This window comes from Rattus rattus, chromosome 14, assembly GCF_011064425.1.
Source record: "Rattus rattus isolate New Zealand chromosome 14, Rrattus_CSIRO_v1, whole genome shotgun sequence".
In the NCBI taxonomy this organism is placed as follows: domain Eukaryota; kingdom Metazoa; phylum Chordata; class Mammalia; order Rodentia; family Muridae; genus Rattus; species Rattus rattus.
Genome location: NC_046167.1, coordinates 76,991,900 through 77,019,251, shown reverse-complemented (window position 1 = coordinate 77,019,251; position 27,352 = coordinate 76,991,900). Strand labels below are relative to the sequence as shown.

Sequence of the window (27,352 nt, the reverse complement as noted above, 5' to 3'; positions counted from 1 at the left end):
ATGGAATGTAAAGGTACTTGAAAGGCTATGTGGCCTATTTTCCTGAGGAAGTAAAAGAGCTGAGAACAACAATAAGGGATAGGCTTTTTCTAACATAGGATTTGTCTTACTTAGGGACTTTTTCATACTTTTATGAATATAATGTAGGAACATTTTTTGATTTTGAACAATGAAGTTTGGAGCTACTTTTTCATCCAAAATGAGTGACTTTTGTTTATTCATTGGTACATACATATTGGAACTTGAACATGGTGGCTTTTGCTCCATTCACCAAATGTATATATGCATATATATGTATAAATATATGTATGTTATTGGTCATGAACAATTGTGGAGTTGATGAGATAGGTAGTCGGGCCCAAAAAGTGTGTGTGTGTGTGTGTGTGTGTGTGTGTGTGTGTGTGTGTGCATTTTGCTTATGTAAAATAATGAATTTTTTGGTTCCTTTCTTCTTTGTTTCACAGAGTTAATGAATTTCGGGTGTCTCAGTGGGCCAGTGAGAAGTCCTTGAGCTTTGAGCAAGCAAGCAAAAAAGAAGTGCTTATTATCACAAAACAGTAAGAATAGTTGCAGTGAAAGAAATAAGTGCCCACTGAAGCCCAAATATTAGGATTATAATTCCATATATCATTAGGCTTTAGCCTTCATCCAACTCTGTGTTTCTTCTCAGTCAGTTCCCAGCTGGAACAGGCCTCCAGCAAATTATAACAGTAGAATATATGTTTATTTGCATGATTGATAACAGAGCTTGACAGAGTGTTCTTTCCCTTTCTCTATGTTTACAGTTTACATGGCCTTGCGACTATTAAGCCATATCAGTTTAGTCTCTGAGTTGTTATTTTTCTTAGCCATTTTCCTAGCCATGGAGAAATCTACATTTCTGTTTTTTCCAAGGGTTTTTCAATCCTCAACTTATTTTGCTTAACTTTAGTGAGAATTTTAGAGTTTTGGTTTCTTTACAAAACACAGAAATATTGTAAGAATATATTTTCGTTTTAATTTCAGATATGGTTATGCTGATGCTTCAGATTGTCCATTGTACCTATGGTTTGGCTCATGCTCTAGCAGAGGCAAGATATTGCCATCTGCCAATACCTTCTGTTGTTATGTGATGTTTGTAATTCTCAGAATTTTTCAAAGGCTAGATAAGTGCTAGAGTCCCAAGAGGATCTCTAGTGGCTTGTTGATTAGTTTTTAGTGTTTGTTGGTAGTTGTTCAATGCTATAAGTTGAGGTTTATAAAGTAATCTCGCATAAAAAAAATTAAATATCCTGGTAGCAAAGATCAAACTTTCCCTCAAGAATCTCACTGCCCCTAATCAGTTGCATAACATCTATAGCAGTAGTATAATGTTAATTTAACACCCTTTCCTAACCCTGATTCTATTCACAGAATTCTTTTCTTTCCTTTATAGTCTTTTTTTCTCTTATATCTATGGCTAAGGTGTTGGACGTGTGGGGAAAGGATGGAGAGGGGTGGAAGAGGGAAGAATCCACAAACTAGCTAAATCCAGCTACTCTAAAGTCTTTCCTAAGTCATGTTGGAATGGATTCCCCTGGAAACAACCTAACCTACTATGCAAATGATTGCCTGTGTGGTTCTACTAAAGGGTATAATTCCTGAGGAAAAGAATACCTTCTTAGGTTCATAGCAGATAGAGGCTATGGTGTCATGGGAAGAGGCTCAAAGACAAAAATACATATTCAGCCAGGTATTGTGGTTGTTATTTGGCATTGTTAATTTGGTTTTGTTCATTCGTTTTTCCATTTTGTTGTTGTTGTTGTTGTTGTTTGGTTTTTGGTTTTTGTTTTTTTGGGGGGTTGTTTGTTTGGGGGTGTTGGGCTTTCTGTTTTTCAGAAAAGGAACTCAAGTATTACAATGAGGACATGAATGATCTCTTTCAGTTTGCAACTTCTCAACACACTGAAGAAAAGAGAGCATGCTTAAAGTTACAGAATATTATAAATTTTAGATTCCTGGTTAACCATAAATGTCTATGTCTCTTTAACAGCTTCCCAGTGAAATCCAAAACTAAATGGTTCTCTTAAATTGAGTGGCATTTTGGGTTCCAACAGGCTCTCCAAAAATTCACAGAGCCCCTAAGATTTTTGTGAGGGACTTAGCTTCAGATTATTGATAATATATCACAAATGGGGGAAGCCTTGAATCTTAAGTTTCACTTGAATCAAATTCTATTATTGTGTTGTCATAATTACTCCATTCAATGAGAGCCTGACACACATTTAAGCATTATAATAGCTGTCACAAATATGTCTGTATCATGGTCAATATGACAAATGTTCCCAAACAAAATCAGCTGTTCATGGTCACAGTCCACTGTAGCCTGGGACACAGTTCAGAAAATTCCCTGCCTCTGGGCCTGTAGAGTTGTAATCATGGAACTTGGAAAATGAAAACATCTCAGCTACTGAAAGTAGCCTGTAAGACATACTTACCATATGAATGGGCCAAATCATTGAGGAGTCACATAGTGACACAGACACAGATATCCCTCTAGTTAAAGCAGTGGGCATTGCCTTTAAAGTTAATGCCCACTGCTTTAACTTTAAATGGGTAGTCTCCAGGTCCTGGCTTCATCAATTTAATCATAACTGTACCTGGGCCATGACAATCCTAAGATAACAATTGTCCTGGTAGTTTTCCCTGAACTAATTCTTAGACACAAAGTGATACTGAGAGCTACATACATATTCACTATCATAATCCACAATCCACAGCTTAAAACCCTGAGACAAACAATGCAGAAGCCAATGTCCATATATAGTCTGCTATCTTTGAATCTCAGAGACATTCTGAATCTTCTGGCTGTACAAGAACAGTATTCCTTATAAGGATTTGGACTGGCCTGGGGCTCACTAAAAAGAGTGGATATATAGACAATCAAGAAATATATGACTTAGAAATGGGTTTTCTTTTTAAGATAGACCATAGGTTGATCAATTTTTCCAAAACAATGGAAATTGCCAAAAGGCCTTAACCCCTCCCCCACAAAAAAAACACTTAAGGATTACAAGAAAGGCTACAACTCACTAAACAAATCCTACATAACTATGCCTCAGAGTTTGGTTGGGAAAGAACCTGCACACAGACTAAACAGCACCTGCTAGAATATTTGACCAATGACCTACCATCTTTATTAAAATTACTTAGTCAAAAATTGTAGGAACTATAGAAAACTATGCAATATAGCTTCTCACAGCATAATATGCCTTCCTGTGTTGAGGTTTGGTCTGTTGCTGTGCACTATATGCTAAATTCTGTATCCTAAGGTCTAGTTGTCTCAAGATAACTGAATTCTCACGTATGTCAGCTTTACTTGATCACTAATTTGAAACTCTTAGTTGAACACAGCACCTAAAGTTTGAATCTGGGCAGAAGAAAGATAGGTATGGCTTTGGTTCTGGGTCTTGTGATCTGAGGCAGAGACCACTACAAGGAAATGTAGAAGAAAGGAAGAGAGAAAAAGATTAAATGAGGTAGGTGGAGAGTGAGAACATGGCCATAAAGGCCTGCCAGTTGGGATAGGAGAAGTCCAGAGAAAATATGGCAAGTTATGTATCTGGGGTTTTGACAATGAAGCAGACAAAATAGCATAGATTGATATTTGCCCAGCTCTAGTGCTTTTAAGGGTTAATATAAATGTAAAGTTTTTGTGTTTTACTTGTAAATTTAATGATCTAAGATAGGGTGGAAAATATCAATTAATGTTCAGCACAGCATTCCTCCACAAGAACCACCATTTTCCATGATTGACCAAGGCCTCCAGATAGCATGTTATCAGACTCAGGAAATGGGAACAAATTATGATACTCAAATTATGTTCATAGGAAATTATCAGATAGCACACAAACAAGGCCCAGTGGGATTACACTTCTGTCTGTGATCATCAGTTATATGCCAACATGTGTCTATTCCTTAATTAAGAATGAAATTCATATTTTAAAGGAGTTTGGATATAGTCAACCCCTATCAGACATTATGTCTAGTACATGCATAGGGGCATCACTTTTTGGGTGAGAAGTGACAATGAAATGGTTGCTTTAAATAAGTTCTCTATTAAAATTTCCAGGCATGTGGCAATCTGGTATAATAAAGACAAAAGCACAATAATATTTTGATCTATCAAAAGTTGTAAACCTAGATGCTGAGAGAACCATTTTGCTGACCTCACCCTATGCATTCTCCATGTAGTGAGGGTCACTAGAAATAGTCAATAGCTCTAAAGTGAAACTATTAGGTAGCTAAAATAAGAAAACTCTTGGCTTATCATCTATAATACATTCAGAAAAAATTCGAACACCCATACTAGATACTAGACTATAAAGTTGGTTCTAAGCCATCTGAGTGTTTGTTTGTGTGTGGTCCACTACAGACATATATAAATGTACACACTCAAATTATGTGTATGTGTGTGCAATACTTTTCCATACATATATGTACATGGCAAAATTCAGTGCACCAGATAGGTAAGTTCAAACATTAACAACAGAAACAATATAGTAGAACAGTGAATCCTGCATGTTTTATTAAAAAGACATTTCAATGCTCTTGCATGCTGAGACACTGAAACTTCTGAAAGTTTCACTTGAATAAAAAATCATGTACCTAAAGATTCAATTATGCTGATGACTTCATACGGTCATAAGGAAGATGCTGCACATGACTGAGGTAAGGCAAAGGAGATTAACAATGATAATGATACACAAATTCTTATTTAAACACACACACACATACACACACACACGTACACATGCACATGTACACACACAAACACTTATAAAGATAGAAAATTGACTAAAACAAAACTCTCACCCTCTCTTTCTCTAAGAACACCAACATCACAACATGCATGTTTTTATACTGAGTCACTTAAGTGAGTATAAGAAGTGACTGTATTAATTACCTGTAGCTTAATTCCTAAGGGTGGGACCTCTCAGGATGTTCCCCATTCCCAATTTGCAAATCTATTTATGTTGTCATTGTACATATAATACAGTTTCATTACAGACTTCATAATATTTCATACAATTTTTAAAAACATGCTTCCATATTCTCAGGAGCTCTGCCTATACTCCAAGCTAGGCTCTGAGATCTGCCAATGCTGGTCCCACTCAGATCCACCAATGGCAGGTTGACTCATTTTCTCAAGAGCTGTGATCCCTTCCGGGACCCCTCAGGACTGGCTTTGCCACGCTTTCAAAAAGTACTCTGACTGTCCTCTTTCTCCTTCTGCACCATAGCCCCAGGTATGTAAAGCACTAGACAGTTTTATTATTCAAAAACTACCCAAATAACTAACGGGTTGGGTGAAGAATTTCCTGCCCTAATCTTATCAACTAGGTCCCTCCGTCCTCCTTGGTCTCAGCTCCGGTAGAATCTACAAACTCTAGGTGCCCCAAGACCCAAAAGACTACAGGTTCCTCTTTGTTCCAAAGGATGGTCTGAATTCTCTTTTTCTGTGTCCAACCTTTCCTCCTGAGACCCAGAAGCCCCCTCATTTTCTCTTCATTCAGTAAATGGCTTCTGCCTCATTATTGACAGGATCAAGAACCAATTAGGGAATCAACATCTCCCTCTACATCTCATCCTTTTTGTCCACAAATCAAAAATTAAAAACAAACTCTGCTCCCAGATATTAATAGAACAAAACATAACCATCAAATGAATTACACCGTATGAAGTACAAATGACTTCCAGTCCATCAATTTGTCAATTTAGATAAAGTACTATACCATATTTCCTAACTGAAAGAATTATGATTCCACCACTGAATAATGTTTAGAATTTTGGCCTGTAACATCACTTGAAAAACATGTCATCTACTCTATAAACTCTCAATACCTGGAAAATCATAATACACTGGCTCATATTCAGTCTAACCCTTCTTCCACAATGTTCCCTGAGCCTTAAATGCAGGAGTTGTAAACACTGAATGAACTGGAATGAGCACTCACATTGGCAAATCCTTAATCAACTACCCAATACAAAGTGATCAGTCCTGAACTCATGTGCACAGAAACAAAATAGTCAGCATTAAACAGGTTTTATTATATATCCATGGGTATATACATATGTATAATATGTATACACAGTGATAACCAAAAAAAAAAAGAAAAAAAGAAACAATCAATTCGAGAGAAAATGAGGGTATGTATATGAGGAGTTAGAGGGAGGAGATTTGGGAGGAGATGAAGAAGAAAATAAAGGGGATAATGTAATTACATTTTAACTAAAACATGCAAGTATAAAATGAACTACATTAAACTAAAAAGTCATTACTCTGAAAACAAAAGGAAGATAGTCACTACACTTGAACTTGAATGTTTTTTAAGGTATTATTTTGTACAATAATTAAACAAAAACAAAATTGAATTATTATGGGAATCGAAATCAAATCATTGAAGTGCTTAACTTCACAGTTGACACCATGGTTTACTGGAGTAATTAACATCACATCATGATCTATAGCAACTCATGTGCTCTCTCCATGCAGAAGCTAGACATGTTAAAGGGAAGTATCTCTACTCTACAGGCTCTTTCCGCGCCAATCTTTTCTTGTTACCATCAGAGAGCTTACACTCTGGGATAAAAAGCATATGTAGCAATTCCACAGTGGTTGTTCCAGCCTCTGGCAAGCTTCATGTAGCCATTCATACCCCATTCTTCACCATGACTGAAAAGAACCATGTTTCCCATTTAGTAGAAAGAACACAGGACAGTGCATTCATTACAATAACTCCATGTGCCAACACTAATCCTGAAGCCTACTTAACATAAAATCAGAAAATGGAGAACACCAACCTCTGAGAACCAAAACTTATCTGACATAGGACTGTGAAAATCACAGTAGTGAAAAATCTGGATTATTTTTTCTACCCACAGATGGCACAGAACCAACATTATGCTAGCTTTTAGAAAATCAAACACTGAAGGAAAACAGTGAGTAAATCTGAACAGCTCACAACCATTAATGGTGGCCCAGCCATAGTGTTCAAAGGGTCAAGTCAAGTACTGGTCACAAAAGAGAAAGGAAAGTATTTCAATTCCAGGATAACACTTAAAACTAGAATGAGGACTGGACTTGGATCTGTGCCTAAGAACAAGAGCTTTTTCCACAGACCAATTGCTTCTTTCCCAGCACCCAAGTCAATTAGCTACCAGCCTCCACTACATAAATTTCCAGACAATCTGATAATCCTCCTCAGACGTCCATGACCAACTACTTACATGTAGAATGAAAAGTCACAGAAACACCCTCACATGAAAATAATAATTTTTAAAAGTCAGGTTATCTTTGCAGCTTGCCTGAAATTCCATAAAGTGAAGATACACCTGGATAATCTAGCTAAGCAACTACATCAGATAGTAACCTATAGGATCAGTGAAATATCCTACCTCCATGTTAGACAGCTAAGGAAAACAACTGCTCTCAACACTGAAAATGCAAACATACACATTCACAGGCACAGATACACAAATAGGTGTACTGCCCACTTACAATTGTTCACCAAGAAAAAGGTGGTTGTTTAATGTATGTTTGATAACATTTATGAGGACTCTTATCTTCATTCTGACTCTAAGCAAAAAAACTCATTCAGAAACTTAAATATAAATATTTGCAGTTTCTACCTGTTCTTTATCAGCCAGTATTTCCTTCCATCTGATTCTTTTCCTTCATAGCCATAGCCAACTAACAGAACAGCATGGTTCACAGTTTTATTCCTACATTTTGGCTCATAATAAATACCTGGAAAATAAAATCAAAGTTGTGAGAAGTACCAGGGATATAATAATGACCATGGCCAATTAAAATAAGTAAGGCATTTCTGATTGGACAAAAAATACATCCAGTAAAAAAAGAAAGGCCATCCAGAGAGCACCTCAAGAAGAAATCCATCCTATCTGCAGACACCAAATGCTGACTCTATTGCTGATGAGAAGTGCTTGCTGACAGGAGCTTAGCATGGCTGTTTCCTAAGGCATTCTATCAGTACCTAATTAATAGGGATGCAGATACTCACAAACAAACATTGGACTGAGGACTGGGATCCTAATGGAAGACCTAGGAAAAGGATTGAAGGAACTAAAGGTGATTGCAACCCCATAGGAAGAACAAGGCCAACTAAAGTAACCACCTCAGAGCTCCCAAAGACTAAACCAGCAACCAAAGAGTATACGTGGAGAGATCCGTGCCTAAAACTATATATGTAGAAGAAGATGGCCTTTTCTGACATCAGGAGGGGAGACCCTTGGTCCTCTGGAAGCTTGATGCCCCAGGGTAGGGGATGCTAGAGCAATGAGGTGGGAGTGAATGAGTGGGTGGAGAAGCAACCTCATAGAGGCAAGGCAGAGCAGGGGAGGAAAAGGATGGGATGGAGGCATGTGTAGGGGTAACCAGGAAGTGGGATATCATTTGAAATATAAACAAATAAAAGGATTAATAAAAAATAGAACCCATTGTTGACAGGAATCCTGACACAGGTTTTCATCCAAATGCAAACAGATACAACAAACAAAACTTTGTTAATAAACATTTGCCTACATACATACAAATCCTTTTCTCCTTGCAGTTTTACTAAGAGAACCCCATTTCAAGAAACATAACTCAATATGAAATTACTTAATTCATCATACTATTTAGAATTTAGCTCTAGTAAGACAAACTTTCCATAACTTAAGATATACCAAGTGGAGGAAATGTGACTAATTTAAGCATAATAATAATTTTATACTAAGAAGTACTCGAGCATAGGGATGATATGTGTCCCAGTTCATTTCACTCTCTGGGATGATTTAGGGATTTTCAGCTGTAAAGTGCTCACAGGCATGGGCACATGCTATTACTGGCTATATACTAGTTATGTGCATCAAATATTGTACACAGAAATGTGGCCCCACAACCTTCCAGAGTTTATACAAGCATTCTTAATTATATCAAGAAGAGTTGTTCTCAAACTTCTGAATGATCTTTTAATAGAATACTTCATGTTTAATGACTCTTTATCATGAAATTATTTTCATTACTTCATAACTAATTTTTCTACCATTATGAATTATAATGTAAATCTATAACGTGCAGAATATCTAATGTGCAACCACTTTGAAAGTGTCATTTAACTCCCAATGGGGTTATGACCTACAGGTTGGGAACCACTGAAGAACCCATGCTTACCTCCACTATAAAATGTGAAAGATTCATGTGAAGCATCAATTCCAACAGAAATGGGCCCTATAGTTGCTACAGCATTCATTAAAGCTTCCTCAGTGCTTGAAATAATTGAAAAACCTTTGATCCTAGCAGCAGAACGTTCGGGGAGGTACCGACAGTGTCCTTCCTATAAAAGGTAAAAAGGAAGAGATTTAGTTATTTCCATCCACTTGCATGGAAGCATGAGTCAAAATCACAACACTGCATTTTGTAGCTGAAAATCCCCAAGTCTTGGCTGTTATAGAACATCCCAGGAAGAGAAATGAACTGAGAGATATGAAACAAATATCAGACTTCATATATTCAATGACACCTCATAAGTTTTTCTGTCCATAAGAAATTTTCACAGGAAGAAATATCAATTGTATGTGGAATGGTTTCCATATTCTGTGTTTTCCCAGAAGCAGGAAAAGCTACATAAGAATGTGCACAAACTGATAATCAGACCTTGATAGTGTACACTGTCTACCTTCCAATGTCAGTTCTGAGGACTGGATTATTTCTACAATGGTCTCTTGCCCGAGATGGCTGAAATGACAGTAGTATAGAAAATGCACTTACCCTTCCTTCATAGGGATAGGTTGACTCAGCCTCCAGACCTCCATTATTCCACACATACTTGAAAGTATAAAATGTGTGGCCTGAAATACAGCCACGATTTCCTTCAGGTCTAGAACAGTCCACTAGGTTTTGTGCACTCAGTGAGACCAGTCTGCCTGTTTTCCGGAACATCTGTCCTTCTATGGCACTAGCCACCGAAAAAGCCCAACAAGAATTACATCTGCCCTAAGTAGAGAAAAGACTGTCATACACAAACAAGTATCAATCCCAAATCAGACAGCTGAATACTGTTCCAAAGAATAAACTATTAGGAGGTTATTGGTGCCAAAGGAGAAAGTTTCATTCCTCTTGGGAACCTGTCTGCTGCACACTTGCTTGTACCCCAATGAATGGCTACATACACATGCACATATGCATGAACATATGGGAAGGACATAATGTTGTCTGGTTGCTATTACCAGCAATAAATAAGACAGAACCTGGAGAGGGATTGGATGGAGGGCACTAGGTAGAGAGAGGTAGATAATGGTGGATGGACATGATCTATACATGTTGCACAAACAGATAAAACATTCAAATGTTCTTAAAATGTTATTAAAAGCGAATTGTAGATTTTATGAATAAAGTAGTTATGAGCATAGTTGGACAATTATCTTTGTGAGATATTGGAGCATCTTTTGTGTTTATGTCCCAAAATAGTATAGTTTAGTCTTGAGGTAGAAATATTATATTTTCTAATAAAATGCCAATTGATTTGCAAAGTAGCTGTAAAAGTGTGTACTCCCACCAGCAATGAATAAGTGTTCCCCTTGGTCCACATCCTCCACAGCATATGCCATCTCTTTGAGTTTTATTGGATATTTTTTATTTACATGTCAATGTTATCCCCTTTCTCCCACCCAACAACACATGCCTTCCTGCCTCCCTTCCCTGAGAGTCCCTACAGTGGGGGTCCAGACTTGGCAAAACCAAGGGCTTCTCCTTCCTTTGGTCCCAACAAGGCCATCTTCTGCTTCATATGAAGATAGAGTCATGCATCTGTTCATGTGGACTCTTTGACCTGTGGTCTAGTCCCTGGTAACTCTGGTTAATTGGTATTGTTCTTATAGGGGTGCAAGCCCCTTAAGCTCCTTCGATCTTTTCTCTAACTCCTCCAATGGGAACCCCATTCTCAGTCCAATGTTTGGCTCTGAGCATTCTCCTCTGTATTTGTCATGCTCTAGCAGAAGCTCTCAGGAGACACCTATACCAGGCTCCTGTCAGCATGGACTTCTTGGCATCAGCAATGTTGTCTGGATTTGGTGGCGATATGTATATGGGCTGGATCTCAAAGTTGGGCAGGCTCTGAGTGACCATACCTTCAGTCTCTCTTCCAAACTTTGTCTCCAAATCTCCTCCTATGAATATTTTTCTTCCCCTTCTTTTTTTTTTTTTTTAACTTGAGTATTTCTTATGTACATTTCGAGTGTTATTCCCTTTCCCGGTTTCCGGGCCAACATCCCCTTCCCTCCCCCCTTCCTTATGGGTGTTCCCCTCCCCACCCTCCCCCCATTGCCGCCCTCCCCCCGACAGTCTAGTTCACTGGGGGTTCAGTCTTAGCAGGACCCAGGGCTTCCCCTTCCACTGGTGCTCTTACTAGGATATTCATTGCTACCTATGAGGTCAGAGTCCAGGGTCAGTCCATGTATAGTCTTTAGGTAGTGGCTTAGTCCCTGGAAGCTCTGGTTGCTTGGCATTGTTGTACATATGGGGTCTCAAGCCCCTTCAAGCTCTTCCAGTTCTTTCTCTGATTCCTTCAACGGGGGTCCTATTCTCAGTTCAGTGGTTTGCTGCTGACATTCGCCTCTGTATTTGCTGTATTCTGGCTGTGTCTCTCAGGATCGATCTACATCCGGCTCCTGTCGGTCTGCACTTCTTTGCTTCATCCATCTTGTCTAATTGGGTGGCTCTATATGTATGGGCCACATGTGGGGCAGGCTCTGAATGGGTGTTCCTTCAGTCTCTGTTTTAATCTTTGCCTCTCTCTTCCCTGCCAAGGGTATTCTTGTTCCCCTTTTAAAGAAGGAGTGAAGCCTTCACATTTTGATCATCCGTCTTGAGTTTCATTTGTTCTAGGCAACTAGGGTAATTCAAGCATTTGGGCTAATAGCCACTTATCAGTGAGTGCATACCATGTATGTCTTTCTGTGATTGGGTTAGCTCACTCAGGATGATATTTTCCAGGTCCAACCATTTGCCTACGAATTTCATAAAGTCGTTGTTTTTGATAGCTGAGTAATATTCCATTGTGTAGATGTACCACATTTTCTGTATCCATTCCTCTGTTGAAGGGCATCTGGGTTCTTTCCAGCTTCTGGCTATTATAAATAAGGCTGCGATGAACATAGTGGAGCACGTGTCTTTTTTGTATGTTGGGGCATCTTTTGGGTATATGCCCAAGAGAGGTATAGCTGGATCCTCAGGCAGTTCAATGTCCAAATTTCTGAGAAACCTCCAGACTGATTTCCAGAATGGTTGTACCAGTCTGCAACCCCACCAACAATGGAGGAGTGTTCCTCTTTCTTTGCATCCTCGCCAGCATTTGCTGTCACCTGAGTTTTTGATCTTAGCCATTCTCACTGGTGTGAGGTGAAATCTCAGGGTTGTTTTGATTTGCATTTCCCTGATGACTAAAGATGTTGAACATTTCTTTAGGTGTTTCTCAGCCATTCGGCATTCCTCAGCTGTGAATTCTTTGTTTAGCTCTGAACCCCATTTTTTAATAGGGTTATTTGTCTCCCTGCGGTCTAACTTTTTGAGTTCTTTGTATATTTTGGATATAAGGCCTCTATCTGTTGTAGGATTGGTAAAGATCTTTTCCCAATCTGTTGGTTGCCGTTTGTCCTGACCACAGTGTCCTTTTGCCTTACAGAAGCTTTGTAGTTTTATGAGATCCCATTTGTCGATTCTTGATCTTAGAGCATAAGCCATTGGTGTTTTGTTCAGGAAATTTTTTCCAGAGCCCATGTGTTCAGATGCTTCCCTAGTTTTTCTTCTATTAGTTTGAGTGTGTCTGGTTTGATGTGGAGGTCCTTGATCCACTTGGACTTAAGCTTTGTACAGGGTGATAAGCATGGATCTATCTGCATTCTTCTACATGTTGACCTCCAGTTGAACCAGCACCATTTGCTGTTTCTTCCCCCTTCTAAGAAGGACTGAAGCATCTGCACTCTGATTGTCCTTCTTCTTGAGCTTCATGTGATCTGTGGATTGTATCTTGGGTAATCTGAGCTTTGGGGCTAATATCAAATTGTCAGTGAGTGCATACTATGAGTGTTTCTTTGTGATTGAGTTACCTCACTCAGGATATTTTCTAGTTTGATTCATTTGCCTATTATTTTAATTAAGTCATTGTTTTTAATAGCTGAGTAGTAATCCACTGTGTAGATGTACCACATTTTCTGTATCTATTCCTCTGTTGAAGTGCGTCTGGATCTGGATTCTTTCCAGCTTCTGGCTATTGTAAATAAGGCTTCTATTAACATAGTGGAGCATGTGTAGTTTTTATATGTTGGAACAACTTTTGGGCATACACTCAGGAATGGTATGGCTGGGTCCTCAAGTAGTACTATTTCCCATTTTCTGAGAAACCTCCAGACTGATTTCCATAAGTTGTACCATCTTGCAATCCCACCAAAATGGAGGAGTGGTTCACATTCTCTAAATCATTGCCAGCACCTGTTGTCAGCTGAGTTTTTTATCTTAGACATTCTGACCAGTGAGAGGCAGAATGTCAGGGTTTTTTTGATTTGATGACTAAAGATCTTGAACATTTCTTTGGGTACTTCTTAGCCATTTGATATTCCTCAGCTGAGAATTCTTTGTTTAGCTCTGTATCCCATTTTTTAAATAGGATTATTTGATTCTCTGGTCTAACTTCTTGAGTTCTTTGTATATATTGGATATTATCTTTCTATCAGGTGTAGAATTAGTAAAGCTCTTTTCCCAATCTGTTAGTTTTCATTTTGTCCTAATGACAGTAGATGCTGGCCAGAATGTGGAGAAATAGAAAGACTCCTCCATTGTTGGTGGGATTGCCTCATAGTAAAATCACTATGGAAATCAGTCTGGAAGTTCCTCAGAAATTTGGACATAGTACTACCTCATGACACAGCTATACCCCTCCCAGGAATACACACCCCAAAAGATACTCCAACATATAAACAAGGACACTTGCTCTGCTATGTTAGTAGCAGCCTTATGTATGATAGGCAGAAGCTGGAAAGAACCTAGAAACTCTTCAACCAAAGAATGTATACAAAATATGGTACATTTACACAATGGAGTACTACTCAGCCATTCAAAACAATGACTACATGAAAATTTTAGGCAAATAGATAGAACTAGAAAATATCATCCTGAGTGAGGTACCCAGTCAGAAAACAGTACACATGGTATGCACTCACTGATAAGTGTATATATGCACAAAAGCTTGACATACCTAAGAAAAAAATCACAGATCATATGAAGCTCAAGAAGAAGGAAGACCAAAATGGGGATGCTTCATTCCTTCTTAGAAGGGAGGACAAAATACTCATGGAAGGAAATACAGAGACAAGGAGTGAAGCAGGGACTGAAGAAAAGGTCATCCAGAGACTATCCCATATGCAGTCACCAAACCTAATCACTATTGCTGATTCCAAGAAGTACTTGCTGACAAGAGCCAGATATGGGTGTCACCTGAGAGCCTCTGCCAGAGTCCAGATACAAATGAGGATCCATGCAACTAATCATTGGACTAAACAAGGGTAAGCCACTGGAGGAGTTAGTGAAAAAAAAAAAACTGAACGAGCTGAAGGGGTTGGCAACACCATAGGAAGAACAACAGTATCAACAACCCAGACCACATCAGAGCTCTCAGGGATTAAACCACCAACCAATGAGTACACATGGAGGTACCCAGGACTCCAGCCATATATGTAGCAGAGGGTGGCACTGTCCAGCATCAATAGGAGGGGAATCCCTTTGTCCTGTGAAGACTTGTTTCCCCAATATAGGGGAATGCCAGGGCATTGAATTGGGACTGGGTAGGTGGGATTGGGAGCATCCTCAAAGACGCAGGGTGAATGGGAAGGGAGAGGGGGGAAAGGGAATAACATTTGAATTATAAATATATAAAATATCGAAGTAAAATACGAAAGCTTTTAAAGAATGTAGCATAATGCTTTGTATAGGGACTTTTAATAAAACTTTGTGGATGTTGAACTAGATTTCAATATGCTTATATTAATAAAGATACAAAGGGAAATTTGACATTTCAAAAGTCTTATAAAATATATGTAAATATATATCTATTTACATATATAATTTAATATATTATTTTCCTTTTGTTAAAAAAAAGTCATTTCAATGCCATTTTACCCCAGTGACTCAACAAGATAGTGATGTGGTATTCTTATACCTGATTCTTCACAGAAGTCACATAACCTCTTCTTCTCCAGTCCACAAATTTCGGGAGATAACCACCAGTATGTGACTGGATACTTTTTTTCTTCCTAAAACGCAGGACTGGAATATCAATCATCATTTTCCTGAATTCCTCACCAGTCTTCAAGAAAAGGAACAAGAATCAGTAAAAAGCAAAAGATTACACATAAAAAAATGAAATAAAATATGTGATGCAGTCTGTATTAAACTTACCATGTCACCGAAGGCATTGACCTCCATGGTGAAGTTATTCTTTCCCTGGTCATATTCAATATTATGTTGTTTTACCACTTTCATGTTTTCTTCCCATACTGCTCTCCTTTGTCCTTCTTCTTCCTAGAAATAAACATAATGCATGGCATGTCTTTCTAATTAAACCTGTACACAAGCTAACCAAGGTAAGTCACTGCCTCGGGTCACGAGACAAATCTCAGGACACTGCAGAAAAAAAGTGACACTTCACATACTTAAGAACAGAAATTCTCACCAGTCTGTATACCTAGTGCATGGCTTTGAAGAATTCCTTATAAAATATGGTCACTATGTCCTCTGTTTCAGCATAAATCCCAACAAGGAATTCTCTTTAGGGTCTGACCGAATAGTGCTCGTATTACTAACCAGGCTGTAGTTTTTGTCATATTTTATCTTCCACTCCTGCCATTCAGAATCCAAACTGGGATCAGATGATTGAGTATCTCTGGCTACTCCCAAGCACAGGATGGTCAGCAGGACAAAAGGACTCATGCCTCAAGCACCTAGGCAGTGAAGAAGGGAAATAAAGACGGCCAACTGCAGCTCTTCCAAAATGCCTGTCACTCTTTTCTAAGAAATAAAGACATATGCATTGAACAAAATTATTTGAAGTACTCTTTTCAAGTATCTACCAACAGATTTCAAAAATGGATAAATATTTACTTGTAGTTAAATCTACAAGTGGATGGTATTTAGGTGTGCCACCAAAATGCACCCCATGTGTCCCAAATTCTAGGAATAGAAACATCTTGTGTATTGCAAACTTACATTATCAGAAAAATATCCATGAACCTCAAAATCGAAATGTTAGACAGTCAGTGATACAGGACATGGATTTGTATGAACTTCTGTGGTATCCGATTATAAGTACAAAGTGACCCTTGGAGCTGTGGCCAAATGACTTTCAAATCCCTACCTAATAATCGATATGTGGACTTGTCTTGAAAACTGCCATCTCAAATGAAAATATTGTAAGCTGTTGCCCTTTGAAAATATGGAAAAGATCAGTAATATTCCCTTGCTTCTGTCTTTATAGCTACACACCATAATCAGTACTTCTGTGATAAATGCATCATACACCAAAGCCACTGGATAACAGTGTATGTGGGATACAAAAGAGAGCCACACACAGGATTAAAATCATGAGTTAATGTGCTTCTTAATACAACTCTCACTATAAGGCCTAATGATAGCTATGTCATCTGCTAATCCTTTTGCCCATGTCAATGAAGAATTGTAGTTTACCTTGCAGCAATGTGCAAGGGGATAGTAATGATACCTGAAGCACAAGGGACAGCTATTACTTGTTGCAAAAGACTCAGATTTTTTATTTTAAGGGAACAAAGTTTGAGTTAACCATGCAGGATCTTTTAACCTCCTTAGTTTTTCTACTTTCTTTCACCTCCATTGGGTAAGACTATACATATTGAAAAGATAGTCTCATTTCTGGGGTTTATACCAGATTCTCACAGTTTTCTTATCTAATGTCAATTCCTGTTCTGCTTTAGAAGAGGAAGGACCTTACCAGGAAGACTTCTAAGGACTTTATCCACTTCTCAAACTCAGATCTTCAGATGTGGCTGAGATCCCAGGTCTGGCTCTGCTACATTTCATTTGAGGTATAAATACAGTTTCAGGCCAGGAAGTCAGTTTTACCCTTTTACTGATTTGCTATGCTGGTGACTGGATTAGGTCTCCAGGCTCTGAAATACATAAGATCTGATCACTCCTGTCCTGAAGGGCTGGCTGTAGGAAACCTAAATAGGTGTTGTAGAGCCAAACCTGTGGATCTTAACAGAGAAAGGCAGAGAACCAGCCTTTCCTCCTTGCATCCCATGATACTTGATACTTTTCAATCCTGACTGAGTTTTTGTAATAAAACACCATGAAAGAAGAATCTTAAGAAGAAAGGATTTGTTTCACTTAGGCTTCCACCTACCGTTCATCACCAAAGGAAGTCAGGACAGGAACTCAAAAAGGGCAGCAACCTGGAGGCAAGAGATGATGCAGAGCCCATGAAGGAGTTCTGACTATTAGTTTGCTCATCACGACTTATTCAGCTTACTTTCTAGTAAAACCTAGTACAGCCTAGAAAGTGCTATCTACAGCCAAGGCCTAAGATACAAAATGAATGCCATGGCATTCTGGATCTCATGACACTCTCAGGTGGTTTCTAAACTTGAGATTGCATCAGACGCTCATCAGCAACTATGACTTGCATTGGTTTATATGTTTCTTCTTACTTAGTGTGCATAGGGCTTTAGGTACTTGCCACATTATGTGCAGCTATTTACAAGTAGCTCTATTGATGGGTTGCTACTTTTGCTAGGAAACTCTGGACTGAATAAAAATAATCCTCTACTCTTTCCCCCAAAACTCAGTCTCTGCAATTTCGTGTTCTCTGTGTAGAACTTTGTCTATGTCTGTGGGTTGAGTGGTTTTGTTACCATAGACTTGTTGAAAAAAAGAATCCATTGTAGTTGTATTAAAAGGCATGACTCTTTACAGATAAATGAGTATCTAATAACTATTATCAAAATCTCCTTTACACAATTTGTGTAGATTGATATTACATGGAAGCACCATATTTTGTTTGTTCATTGACTATTGCATATTTTTCTTCCTCAGATATAGGATGTATGTATTATACATGTCAACCTTAAAGCCTATAACAATATTGAAAAACTGAACTTAACCAAGAAATGTCTGAAAGTAGGAAAACATTGAAGGCTATTTATGTGAGACTGAGTAATGCAATATCAAAGTTTTAATTAAGTTTTCAGATTAAGTCTTTCAAATAACTACTTTCTCGCTGTTTTTTAGTGGCACCTGTGTTGCTTCATTCTGAACACTAATTCTTCTAGTAATGTACATGTCTTTGAGTCACCCCACTTACAACATCAATCCTGGTAACTCAGGTAATAACAATCATTATTGCTATTTGATCACCCATCATATCTGAAGAGATATATTATCCTCCACTCCATACCAGGTGAAGTCTTTTCATCCTCCACAGTCTACAGCAAGGATCCTGAACTAGGCAGAGTCCTGCTCATGTAAGCTGACTCTGTTTCACTTAAATATATTTTATGTCTACAGAGTCCCATTCTACTCCTCAGCAAAAAAATTCTTTTACATGACTGTATAGTCTGCTTAGTGTCTCTTCTTCAGGGCAGGACCCTATTCATCATGCATTCTTATAGGCATACACATGACCCTTACTGAAGGTATGTTATAATAAGCATCACAAATCAATGTTCCTATATACCTACATCTTCTATTTACAAACACTGTACTAGGTGAGTAGTCAGCTTAATCATAAAATTTGGATGCTCTTAAAAAGAGACTGAGAGTATCGACCCTAATTATAACCCTAAGAATCATACCACACCTCTCTTGATGTTATTAGGTTCTCAGGATTGTTTATCAAGCGAATACCTGGACAGGGCAAAGGAATGGGGATGAGTGATCTAAAGCTTAACTCTCTAAGTCTTGTCTGTAATATGACATACATTGAAGTGACTGCCAAGCATTGCAGTACTACCTGATAGCACCCCTGAATCTACACCAGAGTACAGTTATATCCTTCATGTTTAAAGTTGGTCTTGTAAGGCAGCCTATAAGTTCCATAAGGATTCATTAGTGTGACATCATGGTACTAGCAATGTCATCATTAGGAATTGGAAATGGAAACACGTTTTTAAATCTAACACACACCTCCTGAGTCAGACTTCCAGGGAAATGCAACCAACCATGAAAATTTCTCAATGTCCCAGGGTGGTTCTGACCTCCTTTAAAATCTGGGAAAATCTGTTGTAAAGTTGTTTTCATAATGACAGGAGGTGAATGTATAAACTGTTTAGAACAATGTTGATAATTAGAATTTACCTTGGATCCCATATAAAAAATAAACAACATGACAGAAGCTATTTCTTGTAGCTCTTTAATTTCCATGACTGCCCAGTCCCATTCCAGACACATGTAGGCCACTTAGTTGCTGCTTCAATTTCTGTGACGCCCATAGGAGCCTGACTCAACTGATCTAATAGGCTCTGTTCTATTTGTGTCCTTTATCCTCTCTGGGTCCTTCAAATTTTCCTTCCTTTCTTCTGTGGGATTCCCCAGGCTCTGATAATAGGAACCAATGGAGACCTCCAATTTAGTGTCTCTCTCTCTCTCTCTCTCTCTCTCTCTCTCTCTCTCTCTCTCTCTCTCTCTCTCTCTCTCTCCATAATATCTGGCTTTGTGTCTCTGCACCTGCTTCCATCTGCTACCAGAGTAAGTATTTTTTTGAAGACTTGATATGGCACTGATCTATCATTGTAGCAGAATACCATTAGGAATCATGACAGTAATTATCTTGGTGAATTATGTTTGCTTTTACTCTTCATCTTGGGAGTATCCAGCCTCTGGTTTCTGGCCATCCAAGGAGTGTCACGCATGGGATACTGCTCATGGAGTGGACTCCAAGTTCAGTCAAATATTGGTTGGCCACTCTAATAAACTCTGCACCACCATTGCCAGAGGGTATTTTGCATACAGGACAGAAATTTCATAAGAGGTTTTGTGCCTGCATAGTTGTCTAACTCTCTCTTTTGCTAGGCAACAGAGGACCTCCTTACATCTAAGAGACTAGGCAGGCATCAACTTGACCTCTATATTTTCAAAGAGTTGTGTGGAAACTATCCTTATCAATGGAGCTCTGCTGCCAGTTTCTGGAGAGCAACTACCTGTCCCACCATCAGCCTGGGATGTTTGGCAATCTTCTTGGACTACCCTCAGTTAACAACTCAATGCAGTTCAATCCAGTTTTTGCACTGAAATCCTGATCTGGGTACAAAAGATGTCCAATTCGAATCCATGTCCTCCAGTACTGGAATCCTCAGTCAGGTTACTATCAGAGATTACTGGAATGTTCCACTACCCTACATTCTCGCATTTTCCCCAAATGCTGGGCAATTGCAGCTGCCATCCCAAACTCTCTACTTTCTGTCCTCGCTCCTTTCACCCCACTACTTAATCCCTTACCACTCCTGTCTCAACTTGCCCTGGTCCACCAGCAAAGACATGTCTATTTCCCTTTCATAGGGAGATCTGTGCATCTCCACTAGAGTATTCCTCTTTACCTAACCTCTCTGAACCTATGAATTATAGCTTACCATTTACATAACAACTAATATCTGCTTGTAAGCAAATACATAAGATGTTCCTATTTCTGTGTCTGAGTTACTTCACTCAGAATGACTTTTTTCTAATGGGGCCCACTTGCCTGCTCATTCCATAATGTTGTTTTTGTAAATAGTTTAGTAATAATCCTTTGTAAAAATTTACCACATTTTCTGTATCAATTCTTCAGCTGAGAAACATTTAAGTTGTTTACAATATCTAGTTATTATAAATATAAATATTATAAATATTATAAATAAAGCCACAATGATCATAGCTGATATATTGGTGATATATTTAATGCTTGTCCTAGATGCTTGAGACCACAGACAGTGATACATAGTATATCCCAATGGGATAAATATTTAGAAGTTTGTATTGCTATTTTTCTGTATATACTCACATATGGCAAAGAAAATTACATCAGATAAGTATGTTCAGGCCATAAAAACTATAAACAGCAATAGAATAGATCTGTGCATGCAAAAGCCTGCTTTTGTACGACATGTCAGCACTCAGCATGGTAAGGGAATAACCTCAAAGTGTATCTCTGTAGCTGAAGGTATAAGCAACTTGATGTCTCTGACTCAGTATGAGAAAGGTCGAAAAAATTGAAATTGTGGACAGGGGGAGTTACAGCCAAGTACCATTTAGAGGAGCAGCAAGCAGGGCTATCTCATTGCACAGAGAAGCCAATAATTGAAACCGAGTGGAGCCATGTCACTGAAAAATGTCAAATACAGACAGTTTCATATAATCTTTTATACTAGAATTGCTGGTATAAACAGACAAAAACCGACTACAAAATAGCATCTGTTGCAGAGGAACCACCCATTCTTCCTCCTGTAACATCAACACCACATGAAGTTCTATCATAAGGAAGAATTTTGTGTTTGAATACAAAAATGCCACTGCACAAAAATAGAAATGATACATACGTTTATAGTTTGCTTTTATTTTTTAAGAACAGTGTTTGGTACAGTGAAAAACATAAAATCAGGTCATTACAGGAGTAAATTACACAAATCAGTTCAGAACATAATTCCAGCAGTGGTCATGACTTTCTAAACATACCACAGATTTCACCTCCTACCCTGCTGTTCATTGACACTAGTGCCTTTTATACAGAAGAGGCTGGCCATTTTGAATAGGATGAGGTTCTTCTGTATATATTGCCTTAAAAATCTTTCCTTCCTTGATACATCCAGGCAGCTCACAATAGAGGGTACATGGCATAAGAAGCAATTCCACAGTAGTTGTTCTGATCTCTGGGGAGCTTCATGTAGCCCCTTTCACCCCATTGTTCACCATGGCTGAAAGAAATGAGGTTTTCCATTTGTAAGAAAAGAATCAGTAAAATTGATTGTTACAACAAATCTGTATTTGAGCACTGAACTACAGGTCAACTTAACAAAAAGCATCAGAAAAGGCAGATGTCAACTACCAGAGTATCAAAAATTATCTCACAGAAGGCAGTAAAAAAATCATAGCATGGAAAATTGGGGTATCTTTCCACCAATGCACTGTTCAGAAATAACAATTGAGAAACAGAAAAATCAATGGCACAAATATGATATTGGGCCTCTACAGAAACCAATAATAAAATCTGAACTCCATGACCATATAATACTATATGTTAGTTGATACAGCCAAAGAGCAGGATCAACCAGATTACATAAATATAAGTTCTGGAGCTTGATTCCAAGTTCCCTTAAAGCTAGGTTAAGGCTGAAGATACAGTTTCAAACTAGGGGCACCTTGGACTTCTTCAAAAGAAAAAAATTCCTGTCCAGCACCCATATAAGTGATCTCACAATCCTCTATAACTGGATCTCTGGGGAAAATGGTGTTTTTCAGGATGGAGAAGCATCTGCCCCCGCAAAGAAATCATTCATATAACACACAACTTATGAATAAATAAAAATAACATTTTTGTAAATATAAGATATTTTCAGTCAAGTTATAATTGCAGAAGCCAGGGCATAACTAGATCAATGGATAAGCATAACCCCAAAATAGAAAATTCTAGGATCTGAGCCTCAGTACATAAGATGGAAAAGCATTGAGGAAGACAGCTGATATCAATACCTCACACACATACACACACACGCACACACGCACACACACACACACACACACACACACTCACACACACACACTCACACACACACACTCACACACACACACACTCACACACACACATTTGAACAACAAAGAACATGTGCCTTCAATTTAATGGAACAATACTTTCTGTGACTAGTATCTGAAATCTAACTACAAGTAGAAAATCCATTTGAATCTTTAAATCAAACAACTTTAGCAACTTATACCTGTTCTTTAGCAGCCAGTATTTTCTGTTCTCTGACTCATGGCCTTCATAGCCATAGCCAACCAATAGTAGACCATGGTCGAGAGTATCACGCCTACATTTTGGCTCATGATATATACCTGAAAAATAAAATCAAGGGAGTGAAAGTTTCAGGAAGCTGATAGTGACCACAGTCAAGAACAGTAAGTGAGGCATTTTCTGACTTGACTGAAATGACAAAGCATCATTCCTTATACCCATATAAGAAGACTCTTCTACATCTTATATTTTTACTGATAGAAAGTCATTCCAGGAAATCATAACTGAACATAAATTACTTAATTCAAGGTGCTCTTTAAAAGTCGGCTCCATATCTTGAGATACACCAAGTGGAGAAAAGTAGAGTTAAAAAAGCTTAAAAAATGATGATAAATAATGAAGTACTCATAGGCATTTACCTGTCACATCTCACAGAAACAACAGTTGATTAGTGCATGGATTAGCACAGCAGCTTATACACACCAAATCATTCACAATAATTGGGCATCAACATGGCATGTTTCAAAGGGGTACTAGTAGTCTTCATTAATATCTAGAAGAAAACATTTTTACCTCCTCGATATCTTTTAAAGGATGCATGCGAACCATCAATTGCAACAGCAATGGGCCCATGGGATACTAGAGCTTGCATTAGGGCTTCTTCATTCCTTGGGACAACCAAAAAGCGGGCTATCTTAACAACAGAACGTTCAGGACGGTACCTGCAGTGCCGTAGCTATAAAAGATAAAGTTACAAGAATTGGTGACTTCAATCTACCTTCTGGAGAGCACAATTCAAAACCATAACATTCTACACTTTGGAACGGAACATTCCCATGTCTGTGATTCTATATACATTATCTCAGGCAATGAAATGTTAACAGAGATATTTAGAGCTGAAAATATGCTCTCATGTCTTCAATGACATGAGAAGAAACTTATCCAGAAGAAACTTTCATGGCACAGAACTGTATAATATGTGGAATGGTTTGCCCATTCTCCATGTGCATAGAAACAGGAACCAAGAAATCAAACTATGCAGTGGTAGGTACTGAAATGGCAGCAGTAATGGTGCACAGACAGATTCTACAGTCAATGTGAGCTCGGAATACAGTGCATTTCTCTAATATTTTCCCCTTGCCCAATCCAAAGTGAAATGACAATACAGGAAGTTCACTTACCTTTGCTTCATATGGGTAGGTTGCCTCAGCCTCCAGACCGCCATTGTTCTTCACATATTGGAAGGCCGTATAAGGTTTGCCTCCAGAACAGTCATTATTGCCATAAGTAACTGTGCAGTCAATTAAATTCTGTACACTCAGTGGGATCAGTTTGCCTGTTTTCTTGAACAGCTGACTTTCTATGGAAGCGGCCACAGAAAAAGCCCAACATGCACCACATCCTCCCTGAGAAGGGAAAACAGAATATCAATATACCAAAATTTCTAACTAGAACAATAATTCAACCAATTCCATACTTTCTCAAAAAAGTTAACTATCAGCATTTGATAGATGCCTAGGTAAGAGGGGTCAGTGTCCACAGGGAGGTGTCTTATGCTCAAAGCATACACATACAAGCATAAAGCTGTGGTCTACTGTACTGCAGGTGTGATAAATGTCATTACTGGAATAAATTAAGTCTGGAGAGAAATACAGTGGAACCTCTAGGTGGAGATTCAAAGTAAGTGAGGCACAGAAATGATATTGTACATATATTGGCTTATAATTGCTAAGGAATGTATTAGGGCTTCCTCATTACTTGGGAAACCAAGAAACATTTGTTACTAGCGACAGAATGCTGAAGACAGTACATGTGACTTTTGGGTTATAGAAAAGCGTTAAGTGAACAGCATGTCATACCACAGTCAAATAATAGAAATATGTCAATAGCATATAGTATCCTTGGTAGATAGGTAATACAGGCATGTGATGCTATCATACCTGGCTTCGCACAGGAGCCACGCAGCCTGTATCTCTCCAATCCAAGGTTTTGGGAATTTTGACATTGCGTTTCTGGATGTGTTTTCCATTTCTTAGAGTCAGAGCTGAACTATCTGTCATCATTCTCATTTCCTCACCAGTCTTCACAGAAAAAAAAATCATGATTTCATTTAAACAACAAAACAGCAAAGATAGAAGTGTGAAACAATTTGAGTCACACTCACCATGTCACCAAATTCATTCATTTCTACGGTGAAGTTGTTCATCCACAGGCCATTCTGCATAGTGTGCCATTTGATCATTTTCACATTTTCTTCCCACACTGCTCTCCTCTGCTTTTCTTCCTCCTGGAAATAAATATAGTAGATGGCATTTACTTCAGGTTATGTCTCTACCCTCGTTGACCATGTGGAATTACTGCTACAGATATACAAAGGTCATAGAGAGGGATCTCAGGGAAACAAAGAAGGCACACTCAACACCCTGATGAACAGACAAGGTGGCCATCTTGTGTTCATCGCATATTACATTACTACCTCAGGTAGGTGTACCCTCTAAGGCTGCTATTCTACCAATGAAAACCCGACATCAGTGAGAATTTCTACCATGACCCTCTTTGCATGTCCATGTGACCTACTTGGCTGTATGTTTTCGCATTGTTCCTCTTCCACTCCTCCCACTCGGCATCCAAACTGTAATCAGGCTTTGGAGCAGCCAAGGCTTCTCTCAAGCACAGGATGGCCAGAAAAACAGCCACAGTCATGTCCCAAGTACCTAGAGAATAAAGAAAAACAAATCAAAGACTACACCAATAATCTTTATAAATTATATCATGCGTGCTGAATTAAAAATATTCTAACTACTCTTGCCAGATATTTACTCGAAAAATTAGGAAATGACTAAATATTAATTTGGACTAAAAATGCTCTGGATAGCACTTAATTTTAATGTAAAATTATACAGCCTGTGAGCAAAATTCTAGACATGAAACTGGCATGTACTGCAAATTTGCATGATCAGAGAGATAACCATGGACATCAAAATTCAGAACCTACAAATATGGGGACTTGGAACATTTATCTGAGAATTTGTAGTGATACAAAATTCTTATGCAGCATGTGATGGTTAAGTCAGAAGTGTCTTCTTGGCTTGGGGCTTAAATTGTATCACATCTTTTTCTAATAGACAGCTGGAGATGAGTTTATTTGAAACATTCCCTTTTCAAAGAAAATATCCTAGGTCTCCCTCCTTAGAAAATATACAGAAGATAAAAGTACTCTATTCTTCCTTGAGACACTTTGCCACACTTTCATTACCTCAGTAATCTCACATGGGAAGGATACTGGAAGCCAATGCCACCAGCGATGATGAAGTAATACATACAGACATTTTAGGACTCCATGCTCAGGACAAGCCAGGTTGTCATAAGCTATGCCTCCTACAGTTCTTTGCTAGAGGCATCCCACCTAATACAAATGGCAATCATGAAAATAAGTTCTTATCTAGTGATAGTTTTCAAAAAAAGTATATATCTAGGCTCAGGGTAAGATGATCATGCCCCTACTGTGCATTCTCTGAAGATTACCAGACATACAATGAACTGAAACCCATAAAAACCTGGATCCAGGATTGGCTTGGTTTCCTCTCTGACATTTCTACTCTTCCCCACTTCCACCCATGTGGTTGCTGAAGTTTAGAAGATATTTGTGGGGGTCTGCCTGATTTTCCAAGGAGTCTCTCAAGTCTTCCCTCCAGGGGAAGTAGAAGCAGGGCCAAACCTGTGGTGATCGCTGTTGTCTTGGTGTACTCCACAAGTTCTTCAGAGGTTGCTGAGCTGTCAGGATCTGGCCCAGCCACACCTCATTTGCAGTTTAAATACGAAGTCAGTCCTCCTTGTCAAACTTTTCCTTCTTCTGATTGGCCAAATGGGTCACTGGATCCAGCCTCCAGGCTTCTACTGAAATCTAATCTTACCTGTCCTGGAGGGGTGGGTGTGGGTTGCCTTTAGTGGACATTGGGGAATTAAACTTGTGGACCTTCACAGAGCATGATACAGAAACAACCTTTAGGCTCCGGATCACATATTAGCCAGTCATTTTATCTCAATAGTACCTCAAAAAGACAGAAAGTTTCCTAGAAAAGGTGTGGGGATCTCTGCCTAGCACTTAGTTTAGAGTAAGAGGTGGCTTACCAGCATGAAGTAGGATGAGTTAGCATATTCCACACTTGTATTTCATGTTCAATATATATCTATATCAGGAGCCTATGAGAACACAGAACACAGTATGCATTCTTTCCGTTGTCACAGAGGAACACAACTAATAATCATAAAAAGGCTAAACTTGAAGGGTGACTGTATAGAAAATGTTGTTCAAGGCCAAAGCCAAGAGT

General features: G+C 38.6%; 2 protein-coding genes across 3 annotated transcripts; both read right to left on the bottom strand.

The window, feature by feature from the left end:
• Window positions 1-6,594: 6,594 nt before the first annotated feature.
• On the bottom strand, window positions 6,595-16,000 carry LOC116883421 (cathepsin 8-like). 2 transcript variants are annotated; one of them, XM_032884551.1, is made up of 7 exons: window positions 15,875-16,000; window positions 15,470-15,592; window positions 15,231-15,377; window positions 9,787-10,015; window positions 9,194-9,352; window positions 7,651-7,768; window positions 6,595-6,694 (listed from the first exon to the last, which is right to left on the bottom strand). In XM_032884551.1, the coding sequence occupies exons 1-7, from the start codon at window positions 15,998-16,000 to the stop codon at window positions 6,595-6,597; spliced, it is 1,002 nt and encodes a 333-aa protein (XP_032740442.1). The 2 variants fall into 2 exon arrangements, with proteins under 2 accessions (XP_032740442.1, XP_032740441.1); XM_032884550.1 differs by having other exon boundaries at window positions 9,194-9,356; window positions 9,791-10,015.
• Window positions 16,001-21,613: 5,613 nt separating this feature from the next.
• LOC116883423 (cathepsin 7) lies at window positions 21,614-26,810 on the bottom strand. The gene is made up of 8 exons (XM_032884554.1): window positions 26,579-26,810; window positions 25,599-25,735; window positions 25,186-25,308; window positions 24,962-25,102; window positions 24,203-24,427; window positions 23,595-23,757; window positions 23,005-23,122; window positions 21,614-21,987 (listed from the first exon to the last, which is right to left on the bottom strand). The coding sequence occupies exons 2-8, from the start codon at window positions 25,722-25,724 to the stop codon at window positions 21,888-21,890; spliced, it is 996 nt and encodes a 331-aa protein (XP_032740445.1). The 5' UTR covers window positions 25,725-25,735; window positions 26,579-26,810; the 3' UTR covers window positions 21,614-21,887.
• Window positions 26,811-27,352: the final 542 nt, after the last annotated feature.

What these genes read in the sequence shown, in the direction of transcription:
- LOC116883421 (XM_032884551.1), bottom strand. Translation starts at nt 16,000, where the DNA reads ATGAGTCCTTTTGTCCTGCTGACCATCCTGTGCTTGGGAGTAGCCAGA. An exon ending in TGACTTCTGTGAAGAATCAG is followed by an intron (nt 10,016 to 15,230) that starts GTATAAGAATAC and finishes TTCTCTACTTAG; the next exon opens with GGCAGATGTAATTCTTGTTG. An exon ending in TTTCACATTTTATAGTGGAG is followed by an intron (nt 7,769 to 9,193) that starts GTAAGCATGGGT and finishes TTTATTTTCCAG; the next exon opens with GTATTTATTATGAGCCAAAA.
- LOC116883423 (XM_032884554.1), bottom strand. Translation starts at nt 25,724, where the DNA reads ATGACTGTGGCTGTTTTTCTGGCCATCCTGTGCTTGAGAGAAGCCTTG. An exon ending in TGAATGAATTTGGTGACATG is followed by an intron (nt 25,103 to 25,185) that starts GTGAGTGTGACT and finishes TTTTCTGTGAAG; the next exon opens with ACTGGTGAGGAAATGAGAAT. An exon ending in CTTTAAAAGATATCGAGGAG is followed by an intron (nt 23,123 to 23,594) that starts GTAAAAATGTTT and finishes TTTATTTTTCAG; the next exon opens with GTATATATCATGAGCCAAAA.